At 31.7% G+C, this 18,191-nt stretch overlaps 1 protein-coding gene across 1 annotated transcript; it reads right to left on the reverse strand.

Annotated features, from left to right (window-relative positions):
- Window positions 1-4,733: 4,733 nt before the first annotated feature.
- On the reverse strand, window positions 4,734-13,819 carry LOC143083872 (myotrophin-like). Its single transcript, XM_076260249.1, has 4 exons — window positions 13,661-13,819; window positions 9,063-9,173; window positions 6,249-6,332; window positions 4,734-5,348 (listed from the first exon to the last, which is right to left on the reverse strand). The coding sequence occupies exons 1-4, from the start codon at window positions 13,724-13,726 to the stop codon at window positions 5,262-5,264; spliced, it is 348 nt and encodes a 115-aa protein (XP_076116364.1). The 5' UTR covers window positions 13,727-13,819; the 3' UTR covers window positions 4,734-5,261.
- Between the last annotated feature and the right edge of the window lie 4,372 nt (window positions 13,820-18,191).

Here is an 18,191-nt window from a genome sequence, read left to right on the forward strand (position 1 = left end):
TAAGGACAGTCTATTTCAAGATGTGTATGATAAGGATGATTGTCATTATAATTATTATTGAATTCTAATTACCTATTAGTGTCACCAAACACATATACAAAAGAACTGAGTGTATTATTTGGGACGAATAACCAGACACTTCATTGATGAGTTTATCCCAAAACCCATATCTATAGATGAACTGGTCTTAAAAACCGAGCTTCTTAAACCCCGCCCAGTCAAGTGAAATAAATTAAGTAATAATTGTCTGACAATGATATAAAATACAGATCAAAAAAGGCAATTAATTAACCATTGCAAAAAGCCATTTAGATAACAAAACAGGTATTAAGTTATCTTTAATTCTTAAGAAATTATAGGGTATAATTGACAATTGACTTGGTACGAATTGTCTAAATCGGGAACGAACTGGTTTGGAACGAATCGGACTTGGAACGAATTGACTAGCATTCTTTAAGAATCATACAGAGTATATTTTTCTCTATAAATCTAATATTTTAGATATTCTATCTCATCATATGGTGTTGGTAATATGTTCTTAAATCTACATTTGTATTCATAGTATTTAAATAAAAAAACAAAATATTATTAACTGTTTTACTGCTAGTAAAATCCCCAGCCACGCATAAAATGACTTCTTTTGTCCTGAATACTAGAACATGTTACAGTTTCTAATCAAGTCTATAATGGATAGCCCGAAATTTTTGTATAACATTACATTATTTCTTAACAATGTGTGTTCCAAGTTGTGAAGTTGAAATTATCCCTTCGTAAATTTTATGTACGCCATCACGAGTTGGTTGACCGATGAACTGATGGATTGTTTTCCCAATAAAGTATTTTGTAATTTAGTAGTTAACGTTCATTTAAATGTAGCATGAGTTTTATTTGACGAGCAACTTTTATATTCAGAATCTACATTACTATTGGAATGGGTTTTTCTTCTGAATACGAAATGGGATAAATGTGATTTAATTCTGTTAAAACAATTATCAGAAAATATCAAGACTTTCATAATAAAAAGCCAACAATTCTAAGGTGAAATCTATCATCATTACGCAAATAAATTAAGTGTATGTTGTGCCTTTTTTAAGAGCAGATTAATTCATTCCTGGGACGGCAAGAATGTTAAGCGAGCATTCATTTTTTAACTGTTGGTTCAAGATTGGATATGCTAGAAAAAAAACTATCTAAGGGAGCTACCATTTGATTTTTTTTTTGGGGGGGGGGGGGGGGGCTAGGATGATATTTGAAAAAAATAGGCAGGACAGGATTTTTGAGTTAAAAAAAAAGGCAGGATATGACACTTGCAAAAAAAAAAAAGTCAGGACGACAATTTAGGTAAAAAAAAGTCAGGATAAACTAAAAAAAAAAGACAGGACCGATTAGAGTGAAAAATAAAAAGGCAGGACAGAGATTACAGCTAAAAAAAATGCAGGACAACATTTTTCATCCTAGCCCCCCCATAAAAATCAAATGGTAGCTCCCTAAATGTAGTCAGAGATAACAAATCACAATAAAAAGCATAACTTATAAGACGATGTTTGGGTAAAAGGTATTGTAATATCAATCTAGGAACCAGTTTATACTTTTTTAAGAGATTGTTGTGTATGTGATGCAACCATTCCAAAGCAATAACTTCTATCCAAAGTTATATGTTCACTTTACACTTAAGAAATTGACAATGAAGGTCGGTTGAAAACAAAACTTTTAAGACAACAGAGAAAATTGCAGTTTCCCATTTGAAAACTTTATGTAGCAACATTCCAGCAGCACCTTCATATGGATTATATATCTCCCAATTGATCCGATATTCCCGTATTTCATATCATCAGTTCCTTGTTACAGGGTTGCTGCTCACAAGGAAGCTATTAATCCAAGAGTTCAAAATGGTGAAGTTGAAATCATTCCTTTGTAAATTTTACGAACGCCATCACAAGTTGCTCGACTGTTAAGGAATATCCATTTCACAGATGATATCGGATATAACTACAATCACGTTCCCTTTTCACAAATGTGACCTACCGAATCAACTATTTACCGGGATTTGTAATAACATGAGCAAAACGATGGGTGCCACAGGTGGTGCAGGATCTTCTTATCCTTCAGAACACCTGAGATCGCCCCAAGTTTTTGGTGGGGTTCGTGTTGCTTAGTCATTAGTTTTCTTTGTTGTGTCATTTGTACTAATATTTATCTATTGGTCTTTTTATTTTTAGCCATGGCATTGTCAGTTTATTTTCAATCTATAATCTCTAGTCCCTCTTTTTATACGCATTGCAAAATCTCACTTTTTTATGGTGTAGCCTTTTCATAAATCAAATTAATCAATCTTAAATTTTCCTAGGTCATTCATCAATTACATCAAAATATTCCTACGATTACATGTTAAAAAGTTTATAACATGTCATGTGTGCTGCATGAAGTTTATTTGTATTATAGTAATCAATGCAACAAAAGAAATGTCAGACATTGCATAGAAGCGCAATTAACGCCCTTTAGTGTTTGTAATTTTTTGTAAAAATAGAAACGAAGAAGAGTTTGATATTTTGAACTTTTTCTCCACTAATATCATCTGTATTTTTCATGGTTTCAAAACTGACATCTCAGAACTATTTTACCTTGACTGAGACTAATAAATATATACAAAATGACAATTTCAATAGACAAATAATATTTTATAAAATTTATTATAAATACTGACATTTGTGAAGCATATGATAAGGTTAGTGATTCAATAACAATTTTGTACCTGACAAGTACATATGCACCAAAAAACTAGAGGCCCTAGAAAGGGTTAATATTTCATTGTTTAGATAATGTTGTTCTTATAATTAAAAGTAGGACATCCATTTGTTTACAACAAATATCCTTGATAACAAAATAGGAATAATAATAAAAGCTTTACCAGAAAGACATTTTAATGGATTTTGAATAAAGTTTAACAATGGCGTAACTTTTTCAGTTTGGGTAGATTCTACCTTCTTTACAAATAAATGTGTGCTCACCAAATTAAAGACAGTGATAGTGAAAACAGTCTAGGTCCAAATGGTTATAAAATTTTACATTGTTTTTAATATTAACAGATTACCATTGATTTGGAAGATGTGACTAATTTTGTTCTAAATTAGAAAGTCAATTTATGTTCTACATAACTTTTGCAGTCGGTCTCATTTTTTGATGACAGTAATTGTGACCTAGTGAACTAATAATCCTTTCCAGTGCCTCTTTAACATTTAACAAGCACAAACAAAAAATATGGACTGTGTATCCATCACCTCTGAAACCATTTGCAGTACTTTCAAACCCACCGAACTGTGTAGTTTAATTAATATGGTGAAAAATAATAATAAAAAGAAAATACCCCAACTTCTCTCTCAAATTTGTCTTTACCGAGTTGGAACAAAGCTTTTACAACAAATCATAATTAGAATTAAATATTTTTCTTACATATATGTCTATTTATCTATCAATACATAAGGTCAAGAGAAAAGGCCATTGGCATTATTTAACTTGCAGTTTAACACATGGATGAGTCATTCATCATTCATTAAGAATTTATTTTGTATTGTAAGAAAACAGGTTACATGATATTATTTTAAATTCTATATGTATTATTAAGTCACAAAACTCATAGACATCTAAGTTTTAAAATAGTGTTCTTGTATTTAACTATAATGATAAGAAGAAAAAAATCCCACAACATTTCCCCTTCAAAATATAAATGATATTCTAAAAACTGTAAAATAAAAAAAAACTTCCATTTTTTTTTTTTATTAAATTGATATAATTTTTTATTAAATTGGTATAGAGATGATTTTGTTAGACCTCTATTTTTTATCACCCATTTTTTCCTAAATAATCCAACAAAAATAACACAATACAGACACATTCTATATTGGAGCTATACCTCAACAATTCAAATAGACTTTACCGTTAAATATAACGTCATTCTAAGATAACCACTACTTTGTTCAACAGAAATTTTTTGATGTGAAGGATTTATATAAACTATTTTATTACATAAACTATTGCAACAAATACCAGTTATACAGAAAAAGGTAAAATATCAAGTTTTGTTCATTTTTAAAATAACAACATTATGATCATCCAAGTAATCAAAGGGAGGCAACTGCCAAATTTTTATAAAACATTGAACATAGTACTGAAAACTACACATGAATTATCATATGTGTAAACATCCGAATACATGCACAGACGAACCTTTTGCTTCTCTTCTTTCAAACTCATGCAAGTCAAGATGAAAGGAAACAAATATTGCATATCCCATACTTAACTATTAGTTTTATGTAGCACTCAATAATTGCATTCTTAAAGGTTTCACATGTTTTATTACAAAAGCTTGACAAGGTATAGGTGCAACGGTAGTTAAGCTATAAAGTATAAAAAAATCTGTAAAAATGTTATCCTTGTGCTCTGGTAATATCAATTTAGTCATGATACTTTTATACATACAAACTTTAGTTTAATACATTTTGTTATCTAGTTAAAGATTTTTGTTTTTCGAAAAAAAAATAAGTAACGTTCACTTTCCCATACGAATTGTTTTTTTAAGGATACTCTCCCGAAAAACGACATCATTAATTAGAATGCTGTTATTATAGTATATTTTATTTTGTGCACTTAAAAATTTCTCATATAAATTAAGTCTTTTAGTTCATAAAGTAAATTAAGTCTTTTAGTTCATAAAGTAAATTAAAACAATGTTGATGTTGAATAATAAATATGCAATAACTAATAATTTTCAGTCTCTCAACATAATAAAGGCTGGAGAAAATAGAGCACAGCTTCTCAACGATAAAACACTTGTTAACCAATTTGACAAGATCTTTAACAAATAGATTGTTTGAAAAAGTTGAATATTTAGGTATAAATATGATTGTCATTTGAAATTTAGATTCAAACAGTGTATAATCAATCTAGACATGCTAGACCAAATGTCTATTAAATGATTCTTTGCAAACTTATGAAAGATGGTTTTTACTTCCCTCAATCTGATATTTTAAAACATAATTTCAGAGTAATATAAATTCTTTAATTTAATTTTGTTGTAATGTTTTCCAATAGATATTCTTATAATTGCATTAATGTGATGGCAGTATACAAACACATTTCTGTCACAAACCTTCTTTTTATGAAGATTCAAAATTATTTTTAATGACCTTGATTATGACCTATGAAAACAGCTTCAAGCTCTCACAATATTATTATAAAAATAATTGACATTGGTTTTTGTTCAGTCATTGTAATAGCTGCTTAATTTCGTCTTTTTCTGCACATTCTAAATAGGACATCCCATCAGGTGAACTACCTTTTTTACTAGCGCCCTGTAAAATAATTATTTCAATTAAAAGTTATCTGAACACAATAATAAACTATATGTATATATATGTAAATATTGAAAATAAATAATATCATAAAATAATAAACATAATCTTAACACCAAATATTTTTACACTTCATCAGACTTTAGTTGACCATAAATATCTTAAGGCTTAAGCTCCTCTTTAATTTTTTTTTTTACCCCATTCTTGAAATTTTCTTGGAAAAACCTTTAATTTTTCTGAATCTCAAATTCATTCTAATACTCCCTTAAATTCCCACTTCCATTTACGGAAACTAACAACAAGAAAGGATGAAGTGTTTTCCCCATGTCCAAACTTCTCCTTTATTATTATTAATTTTTTTCACTATGAATTACATTTAAAGTGTCAAATGTGAAGCATCAATTGGTTTTGATTTGAGGTCCATGCATTGGGATTCTGTGTTACATTGTAAGTTTCTGGTCTGTCACCCAATTGATTTTTCAGCCAATCTCAAATTTGTTTGTGGTATAATATCCTCTCAGTAAACATCTACTTTTATTGGGAGTTATATAAATTCAGTTTACAACATCATAAAGACATTAATCAATAAACATATATGCATTGTTCAGAAGGCTACAAGTAGCTCCTAGAATTTTTCTTGTGTCACATACATATGTAATTGGAAGATTTTGAAGAACTAAAACTTCAGTGATAAGGTTCAAAATAAACTTGCAGTGAGGTGTCAGACTTTGCTCTATATTAATGGCTTTTGTGTTATGCATTTGAGATGAAGAACAACATTAATCCAGTTTTAACTTAGATTTTTTCATGTAGAAACTTTTCTCTCCAAGTGAATCTATCTTATCCTTTATTTCCTATAAAATGAACAATTATCTAAAACTCTTTTGTCATTTAACGTACCTTTTGTAAAAGAATTTTAACACTATTTGTATGACCTTCCCATATTGCTGCTAATATAGGAGTTATTCCATGTTTATCTTTAATCTGAAAATATTAAACAAATCATAAAATTATATCATTGTATATGGTACTGTAAAGTCAGAAATTATTGTGTGCTTTTATTATTGTGATTTTTCAAGAATTGACAAAAATGTGGAGTTCAATTATCTGCAATTTCCAAAAAAAAATGTGCATACAGCATGTACATGATGTATAGGTCTATATGTCTATGTTGCAATTATCTGAATGCAAGTTCTTATTATTGCACTACATGTGCTTACCAAGTCCCATTATTCGCATTGGCCAAAGCCTGGTACATTGTATTAATTTTTCAATTTACAGTAATTATATTGTATCTTTATTTTGTAACATAACATTCATGTACATGACATTATAAGAAACCTGGTTACCATTTGCACAAGGTTTAAAATATTGTGGAACCATTTTTTTCTTTCTAGAATACATACAAATTTTGGTTCATTGAAGAAAACTTGTAACTTCATGGATATTTGATTTTCTGGTTTTGCCAAAGTTTGCATACAAGCCTATGGAGAGTTGTCTCATTGGCACTAACACCACATCTTCCTATATCTATATATAAAAGCTGAACTGTATTGAATTTGAATATTACAATTTTTGACTTTAAAGAACTATCTATAGATTCTATACCATATTGGTGGTCTCATGATAGCTTGCTAGACTAAGTGGGGGATGCCATACAGTATAGATTTGTATTCCTGTCATGTTAAAACCAGACATGACCATTTGTATCTAATCAGCAATAAATACCAATTGTCAAATCTGGTTTGACCATACGGAAGACTGGAAGGCTTTGAGCTAGAAATTCATAACATGTCCAGGTAGAGAGAAAAGACTTTCTGCTAATTGTTCATGTTAAAAATCTGCCTCCGCACTTTGGTCTAGTACAAAGTAGTGTTTATATTCAAATCAAGTTATCATTTTCTGATCCCGAAACAGCTGCATTTAATTTGCCACTGTACATAAAACAGTTGACATCAGCTATCTGTCATTGTCTATCATCATCATGTAATTTATAATGTCATGAATGTAGTTGCCTTCTTTGAAAATTTCCTTCAAATCATAACAGTTTTCAATTTGTGAGCATGTTGTGTGCATGTACCAATTCATATAATTGTATAAATAAACCAATTTTTCAAGACGTTTTGGCCATTGGCCTTCTTCAGTTTTTTACTTTTTCAGTTTTTTCAAATACATTTGTAAGGCCAGAATTTTTTAATTTGTTGGTTTACGGATCCGCCGACCCGATTTTGCCGATTTCCAGAATAAAAATAAAATTGACTTTCATGCTTTTTTATTCCCGCCGACCTTAACAAATGCATTATCCCTGGAAAATAATTAAACAATCTTTTTTTTTTATGAAATGAAATGCTTTAATCACTAACAAAATTGATAACACTTTCTGTAGTGAAAAAATAAAACTTCCAGTTTACGTTTCTAAAAATTGACAAATCAATTATAAATGACCTTGAAATGTCGTTTGCGCATATAATTTTGCGAAACGAAACCTGTGTTTAAAACCAACTACACAATGAGTTCGTTTCCCGTATTTGTAATCAGTCCGTAAGATGCATCATCTGATAGAAATAGACTTGTCCAAATGTACACAGGTGGAAGACATCAAGTTAAAGTACTGAATATTAAATAATCATTTTGAATTTTCTTGTTTTATAGATAATAAAAAAATATCGTCCATTTGGATAAAAAAACGGGAATGCATGACAACAGATTAACCCGATATTCTCGTTTTTCCAGTGGACGAGTCTATTTCGTTTTTGACACGTGTGTTGAAACTTATTTTCGTACGACGTTTTTACATTTTTTTTCTTTATCAGTTTTCGTGCTTGAAGATCATACTTCAACAAGTTTTCTGGAGTTTATAAAGAGCTATGCGAATCTGTTTTTCTTGTTTAATTTCGTCTTTTCCGTGCACCCCCCCCCTTCTTGTACGGAAAATTATTAGAATGTCATGCGATGTTTATGACAGCTGAGCAATACAATTGCATCTAACTAAAATCTAAGAAATGATGACAAAATAGCATAACAAACATATTGTCAGAAAGGTGAAATATATATTTATTTGCATATTTTTCTGTCTTGAAAGATATTTTTTTTCTTTTTTTTTCCTGACCGACCGACCCGACTTTTTCATGGGGAAAATCCGTAAACCAACAAATTAAAAAACCCTGACATAATGTCATGAAAAAAGAAAAGGTTCGAGTTATACATATTCGTGACTATTTAAATTTGCGTTATTTGTCTCCTCCAATATTTTATGTACCAATTCAGGCTGACCATGTGTTGGTTGTTGTTTGATAGTCTAAGGTTGTGCATGTAGGTTTGTGATTTCAAGTGTTATAATGTTTGTTATATGATATAAATATTGCTTGTTTGTACGGTCTGTTGTACTAAGTAATATTTCTTATCTTTTTTCAATGATTTTTTTGTATTATTCATCATGTCCATGTACAATGAACTATACATATACAATGGTCGGGCTGTTGTCTCTTTGACACATTCCCTGGGGTGATTCCCCATTTCCATTCTCAATTTTTTCATTGTTGTTTCTGTAATTTATCAAAGATTTTAAGTTTATATCTAAGAGATGACCTGTTTTGACCTGACAGTGCACCAACAAGTTGCATTGTCTTTTGACATACGTTGTTCAACCCTTATAGAACATAAACATTGGTTCCCTCCCTTATCCAACAGATATCCTATAACCTTTGAACTTACATCAACTTGTCCTCCCTTATCTACCAGAAATCCTATGACCTCTGAATGTCCATAATCTGCAGCATAATGTAATGGTGTTCTTCCTTCTATTTCTTCATTCAAATTGACTCCCTGAAATAAACAAACAAATATAATTGCAAGATAAATCTTTGAGACAGACATAAATGTCATGGAAGCTAAACAAAATAATCCTTTCAAGCCAATATCAAATTGGGTTTTTCACCACCAAGCTCCTTCGTGTATTGTTTTTTTTTATCAACATACATTTTGTACAATGTAGTTACAAGATATTGAATTTAGGCATGTTATAACAAATGACATAATATCAGGCATAGATGCTCACCCCTTTTACCTATGTTTCTTTCATTGTACATGTATATATACATGATATATGATAGCTGTTTTATTTGGTTTATTCACTGTACATTGCATGTCAGTTAATGTGTGTCCGATTTCAACTGTTCTGTCAGTTTTGTATTTTCTCGCAACTTATGTTCTTGATGAAGGTAAATCCAGAAAAGCACTTCGGACGCAACAAATTACTTTTTTTCATATTTTATACATTTTATAAATATAAACTGGTGTCACTACTGGGACAGTAGCTAATTGTCTTTCTAGAGCACATATGATTACCCTTCAGTTTATTTGGGGTAGGCATGGTACATGTACGTACATGTATACATTGTACATGTAGGTGTGGCTTTATTTGTATGTAACAAATTATAAACATAATCATTTATATACATTTCCGGTTTAAATGGTATCCATTGTTTTTCAATGATAATTTTGTCAGTCAGATACGATTTCACTCAGATTTACAAATTACTTGTTCACGATTTTCGGTATAAAGCCAGCGGTTGAACAAAATGAATATCGCTGTCATGAATAATAAAGATAAAAATATATTTTGAGATCGTTATTTGGAAATTGTACTGCACTTGCAAATAAGACAATTATTTTAAGCATACAGAACAATTGAATGTAGACCTTGAAAAAGAAAGAAAGTGGCAAGCTGCTACATATAGGTCAAAACATATTGTGTGTTCAATCATCAACAAAAATGAAAAAAAATATATACTCTTCTACAAAATAAATTTAATTTGTAAACATAAATCAGGGTTTTGTAATTCAGTACACATGCCTAATGAGAACTTTTTTCCGATGCTTTTCAGCTACATAATTGATTTGGCCTTTAATCATGTTCATTAATTTTTAAGGTCTTTCCCCTACATGGGAAAGACCTTATTGTTTTTCTAATGTTTTTTCTTTTTCTTTTTTTTCTTCCAACCTTTTTTGACAGGGCCTTCTCCCCTTTCTGTTGAAGTTATCAAGACCAAATATGGACCATCGATAGACCTCATCATGAACTTTTACCAGATGAACTTTTGTAGGATTTCATCATCCCCTTTAGAAGTTATCTCCCTTTTATTGATTTTTTTTAACATGGCCCCCCTTTAATGTTTTAAAAGATATCATGACCTTATATGGACAATAGGTAGATATCATCATGATGTATTACCACATGAGGCTGCATAGGATTTCATCATCCCCTTTGAGAGTTATATCCCCTTATAGCAATTTTTTATATTTGCATTTTTCTCAAAAAGTATTAAAGAAAGAATGTAATTGAAAATGACAGCATGTACAAGAACAGATGGCAATGTTTATAAACATAAACAATTAATTTGTTACTTACCCTTATAAGGAGTTATTTCCCTTAAAAAATTATAAATAATTTTTGAAAAAATCTATTTTTAGAACCAGAAGTCATAGATACCTTGAACCTTCACCAATAATCTTGAATTCATGTGACCTTCAATATGCACCCAAGGTCAAAGGTCACCGAGTGCAAAAAAATATTTACGCTGCAATTTCAAGCTTACATATTAGGAAAACGATAAGACTTTGCTGCATACATACAGCGTATAAAATGTTCCTCTCGACGAGCTCTACATTTTATATGATAAGTCCAAAAATGTCCGACTGTCTGTTCAAAAGTTACAACGGGATGATTCTTAAAAGTATAGTATTTTGTGTATATCTTTTTAAAGGTAACAGATATCAACCTACTATAAACTGCAAAGATGATCAGTAATTCAAGACCGTCAATTTGAGGTCAATGTCAGGTCATGATGAAATTTCACCTTGACCTTCACAGTATACTATGACCTTGACCTTGTGATATTTGAAAGGTCAAGTGGTCCTGAGTTGAATGGTGGTAGTCTCATGTCTTCACGACTTCCGGTTCTCAAGTTTGGTATTGCATCATATTATATTTGATGATTAATTGTGACCTTAGTAAGCTTTAATATTGTCCCAATTATTTTTCTGTAATGTTGTACTTTAACTGTAGATCATTAACCATTTAACAGATTTGAGATATCTATTGTTGTTTTAGAGATAATGCAGTTTGAAATTTTGCGAGCGGCGGCATGTATTTCTGAATCAACAACAGCTCACCACTTAAAATGTTCAAGAAATTGAAGAGGTTAACATAGTTATATGTTTGACCAAATATCAAAAACATTCCATTTAAAAAAAAACCAAAAAATCATTTTGAAATTTTCATGTTTTGCATTGACTTTGTAAGTTTCATAACTTCTGTTTATATCGTTGATATTGCATCATTTTTGGCACTTTGTCAACTGGGGTCATCTGATATATCAAATTGAAGGTCTCAATAAACTCTACTTAAAAATGAAAATTTTAAACCACTTTTTCATCCCAGGTGGAAAGGTGGGGTCATTTAGTGCAAACATTCAAATTTCTCAGATGGTAAGGTTGTCGCATATCAAATGAAAGAACATAAACATGATAAAGCGTACATTTCAAATTTCAAATTGACGTCCCCTAAAAATTGGTTAGATGGGGTCATTGAGTGCAAAAAATAAACTTTCTTTACGATAGGGTTGTTGTATATTTCTAACTGATTTAGTTCTTGATAAAACCCATGTTTATCGTTGAAAAAATGTTCTCATAATGCCAGACAAACATGCCATGGAGTCACCATTGAAATTGATTGAATGGACCTGTGAGTTTGAAGACTCTGCTGATAACACTAGCTACATGTAGTCTTTTTATCATCATAAATATCCCTCATTCATTGTCATCTATCAAATAGGAGCTGAAAACAAGCTTCTATTCAATATTTTTACCAGAAATTTACTTTTGTTTTATATCCATGATATCACTGCTATACATGTGCATGATGTGAAATGATAAATCTCAAACATTTACAAAAATAATCATGATCACATAACTTCCGCTACTTGAATAAACGCAGAGCAGATAGAAATCTGTTTTCTCCATCATGTGTGTTGAGCAATGGAAAATTCCAACAGGGACCTATTTTAAATGCTTGATTTAACCCTCTAACTTTAGAACGAAAGGGCATTTCAAATTATAAATATTACATAAAAAGATTTACGCAACTATAATGTATTAAATGTAGATACATCAGGGCTGCCAAGTCTAACGCATTTATGCGAGACTCACACATTTAATGTGAGACTCATGAATGTTCATGCTTTTTTGGCGGCATTTTCCTTTGATCTATTGTTTTTTGTCTTTGATTCTTTTCAATTTTGGCCAAATCTCAAGCATTTGCTTCATGAAAAGATGGCAGAACTGGATACATTGTAAGGGCAAATAATGCGTCTAAAAGAGTAAACAACATATGGTTTTGACATGTACTGTATAATTGGGGTTTCCTTTGCATGAATTGAGTTTTTGAACACTGCAATGGGCAATTGAATTGGGTTTTTAATTATTTTTGTTGCGTGGTCACACAAATATGTAGTCCAAATAATTATGACGTCTGGCAAGGCTATTTTTCTTCTTTCTGGGACGCCTTCTTACGACGTCATAACGCTGAAGACATTTTTTACGTCTGGAGTTTGAGAGCACATTTTGGGGGAACTTTGACACCTAATTTTGACAAGAAATTTTCATTGCCGGTTAGAAATTTTACGTAGTTATAAAGTCCTACCTTTTTTGTGCTTATTGATGTAAAATATTTCCGGAAATATCCAAAAGAAAGATTAAATAAGATAGGATTCCATTTCAACAATGTTCATGATGTTCAAGTGGGGAACTTTTGTTTGGAAATGATGTCCCACAATTACCAACAAAACATCACTTCCGTTGAATATAAAATATTAAAATGATTTTTTTTAAATCGGTAAATTTTAATGGATCAGAATTTCCGGAACGTTCGATTTACATTATCTGGAAATTCGGGTCTGTCAAATTTTAAAAGTGTCGTTTCGTTGGTAATTGTGGCCTTGCCTTGGACTTACTAACAAATATGCAGCTTATCTGGAGCTCTGAATTGATTTCTTGTTTTTATTTTACTCCATCACGATTGTAACAACTTCATACTCTCTCCCTTTCTCTGTCCGGAAGGGAAGGGGGAATCTCCCTTAAAACCACATGAAATAAATGCCTTAGTCGTACAAGTTAGCTCAAGCTTTGACCCTGTGCAACAACAAAATTATACTGAAGTAGGAGTGAAAAATTATCCATATCCTATCTTCACTTCACTGAGTTAATTCAAGTCAAGATTTGAAGTAAAAGGCGTATATAATGGCTGCCTTTACCTCTTGTACAAAACTCTGTACCGCGCCAAGGTCGCCATTCTTCACTGCCCACAAAAAATCAGTCATTTCGAATGAGAGATAGTTTTCCCTTTTTTTTTGGTCTGCAACCGGAAATTAATCAGTCACTCCTGATAAGGATGAAATGAGAAGATTGATTTGATTAGTCATTCTATACACAGTAGACCAATCAAAATTAGTCTAAGAAACCGGAACTTTGACATGTTAAACTTTTTATTGCGGAATATTTGAAAAGAAAAAAACATTACATGACTTGTTTTAATACAGTGCCCATGTGGTGCCAAACCCATTTAAAGTATATGTGTTTGCGGAAATAAATCTTGTCTTTGTTTCAGGACAAAAAAAGAAGGAAAAGGGGGAGGGGCGGTCCCATTGCGAGACAACTCGGCCCGGAGACAAGTCGGACCACTATAATAAAATGCTTCGCCGAGTGCAGCCTGATACGAACACAGAGGTCGAACCAGTTAGGGCAAGTTAGGACACAATATTCAAGCTTGATACTGTCTGAGTTTGGATTGAGATCAGTTTTTTTTTTAATAATTTATTATCTAATAATATAATAGATTTCTGAACAAATGTAGTCAAAGATCTACTAAGTAAAAATTTGAAATGAGACATTTGATTTGTCTAGTTTGGCAGTCTGATATCCAAAATCCAACAACATGGTTAGATTTAGGCAGGAACATATATATATTGATATACTTTTCCAAGATTCAGCATATATATATATAAAAAAAATCCAAATCCAACAACATGGTTAGTTTAGGCAGTGCGCACTTAGGAACATATATATTGATATACTGTTCCAAGATTCAGCGTATATATAAAAAAAATCACTCTCACCCCATATGGAATTTACTGACCCCATATATACCGTAGGTCACAATACCATGTAACTAATATTACACACCCTGTTTGATGTGTATCTCCTGTAATATGCATGGCAGTATTTGTTGCTTTTACCCCCCCCCCCCCCCCAAAAAAAAAATGTCAACCCCCCCCCCACACACACACACATTATAATTTGGGAAATTCGAATTATAGAGAAATCACGAAGAAGAAAAGTGAACCCTCCCCCTAAAAAAAATGACGGCCCCCTCTCACCCTTTCTTATTTTATTATGAAGATACTAAGCCCATACCGTATAGTCATCAATAAAAGGTCCCGAAATGACATATATATAATTCAAGCAATTCAATCGAGAAAACTAACGGTAAAAAAAAATGAACGAAAAATAATAACAAGCGGTGTTTTCAACCTATAGCTATGCCCTCATTTGACTACATAAGAATCATCTCGTGTAGTCCTTACTTTGTGATCAACTTTAAAAGATGTCCAACTTTAAGACTACTTTGTGAAACGACCACTTTGGACTAGAATATGTCATTGTGAAGCAAACATAAGACATGACTTACTCCTGAGACAGCTGTGTGAAACTGGCACCAGAGACTCAAGGATGAACAACATGACACCACTGTTGATATTGCAGATGCAGCATAATATCTTACAGTATGACTTTTGAGACAATCATATTAGTGAAATTTGTCTTATTCTATGTATGTGTTGGAACTAAAAGCATGAAAAGCGAACATTTAAAATAGATATTTTACATGAGTCAGCATATTTGAAATACATGAGTTTCCATAATGTTGTATGTCATTGTATTTGTATTAAGGAATCTATTTTACATTAAATCATTTTTTTTGGTCATATATTTTCATATTTACGCTAGGATTAAACTGGTTGTAAATCGATTAGTCCCTAATCAATTAAATTTTTTATAACACTTAATCTATAAAAAATATTTCAACCTATGCCAACATTAATTTTTCATACAATTTCATACATACATTTCAAAATGTTGGTAAAGGTTGAAAGAACCTAACAAACGCCAACCACTGAATAACGACTCCTGACTAGAGACAGGCACATACATACAGATTGTGGTAGGGTTAAACATATTAGCTGGATCCTTGAAAGCTAGTTCAACTTAAAAAAAAAAAAAAGAAGGAAATTACAGAGTGGTATAGACTAGTGTTCTAAAACAACGTGCTGATTTTTGCAATTAGTGAACAGTTTGTGATGGGTGCCTTGACTTGAGAGCTTACTCCAAAAATTGCGTCAGACTCAGTTAAACATGCACCCACCATGCAGCTGCAGTACATACTGGATTTGCAGAAGTTGCCATTGTAAATGAACTATGTAATAATGTTAAATTGTTGAGGTATTTATAATAAAAGTTCCTACAATTAGTGCCCAACTTTAACACTAACTTTTATGGAAACGTTTTTAACGTAATCGTAAAAAGTGCAATCTTGAAAACTATAATAGATATACAGAATCTTTTTAAAAAATCATTAGCAATACAAAATCAGAAAATTAGAGATTTTCACCATGGATGCTATTGTACTCACGCAATAATGTTACAAAGTGTCCATTGTTGAAGATTCAACCTTCAAAATATACCTAGGTGAACGACACCGGCTCTTTAGAATTATAGTAAACTGGTCCAACTCCTGTCGTTGTCTTACCGTGTAGTCCTTTATTGCAACATCCTTGGTTGGTAACTATGTCTTCTCTGGCCTGGACAAACTGATATGTTTCGACTTTCTACAAAACCAATCATTTTTCGGGCAATAACTTGAACAAAAAATCTTCAAAATATACATTGTCATCGAACATTGTTTTGTTTTTTAAATCACATAACATGAATTTCTAAGTAAAGGAAGTGAGGTATACGTATTGACAATAGTTAAATTCATATTTATGATTTGTGTCATTATTGTTTCATTATTGTAACCATTATAACAAGAATGTGACGTACGGATGCCCCACTCGCACTATCCTTTTCCATGTTCCATGGACCGTGAAATTGGATAATTATCTAATTTTGCATTAAATTAAAAAGATCATATCATAAGCAACAAGTGTACTAAGTTTCAAGTTGATTGGACTTCAGCTTCATCAAAAACTACCTTGACCAAAAACTTTAACCTGAAACTCCCACTTTCATTTTCTATGTTCAGTGGACCGTGAAATTGGGGTCAAAAGTCTAATTTGGCTTAAAAATTAGAAAGATCATCTCATAAGCAACAAATGTACTAAGTTTCAAGTTGATTGGACTTCAGCTTCATCAAAAACTACCTTGACCAAAAAAAATTAACCTGGACGGACGAACACGGACGGACGGACGAACGGACGCACAGACCAGAAAACATAATGCCCCTCTACTATCGTAGGTGGGGCATAAAAATCATTGTAATAAATTGCTTTGCTCTTCATGGACCCTTTGATTGGAATAGCAATATTTATCTTATTGACAATTAATGCACTTGGAAATCCGACATATGCTTAACTCAGATAACACTCACCAAAGGGACAATCCTGCATGATCAGCGGCATATGTCTCAGTTAAAACTTGATTACATGTCTCTCAAATCAAATCAAAACAAATCAAAAGTTTTATTTAAAAACGGCATGTCACAAAACAAACACATAATAAGTTCGTTCAACTTTTATATATCCGCGATTATATATACATTAAATGATTTAAACAATAAATATACACTATATATACTGATATTTATAAGCATAATTTAAAACACGACATAACTTAAAAAAAAAAACACATTGTCAATGTCCTGAACACATGGAACAGTTATAGGCAAGGTGAACCCGGCTGGGAACATAATGTCAATCATATGTAGTTCCTGACTGAACTTATATAGATACTATGACACGGTATATGCATACATGTGCATTCAGCTAAAAGAAGCATCACTGAAGCAGCAGCATAAAACAATTATTCATTTCTTTCTTCAAAATTTAGCAATAAATGATATGGGGGAAATCTGGATTCAGAATATTTGATTTTGTCATCGGCTTCAGTGGCGTAGCCAGGGTTGAAATGATGTGGAGCGGAGCGAGGCGAATTTTTTTTTGGACTATTTTATGCAGAAAATTATATTTTTTCAGACATTGTTCCTGTAGGCACATTTGCTCCCATAGAATCCGACACTGGTTATATAGATTTTTGTTTAATTTCAAAATACCCACCAATTCATATAATTATATTTCAAACATAATTCTAATGTTTTCTCGAAATTCTCCAAAAGGAGAAACATTAATTTTTATTAGTTATTGCTCTTGTTCATTGGTTACATAAAATATGTGCAATGCAGGGGACATAGGAACTTTGTTCTTTTATTGAAAATAAAATTAATATGTGGACCTAGATAGGAACTGGAATTTTCTGATAAGCCTAGGAATGGTCACACTCTATTACAGATTAGTTTTTTTCACGTCGTCGTTCATTTCACAGGAAACGATATCAGGATATGGTGGTTTAGTTGTCAGTTATGTTGTTAGTCAGTTGTAGAAGAATGCTCCGCTAGGCTCAATTTCAGATGAAACAATTTCATGTCCGAGGATATGTGCATCATTTTCTGCACTTGCCGTAGCCGACGACGTAGTCTTTTCACGAAAAAAATCGAGAACACTTTTCTGCGATATC

Source organism: Mytilus galloprovincialis, chromosome 7 (assembly GCF_965363235.1).
Source record: "Mytilus galloprovincialis chromosome 7, xbMytGall1.hap1.1, whole genome shotgun sequence".
Lineage (NCBI taxonomy): Eukaryota > Metazoa > Mollusca > Bivalvia > Mytilida > Mytilidae > Mytilus > Mytilus galloprovincialis.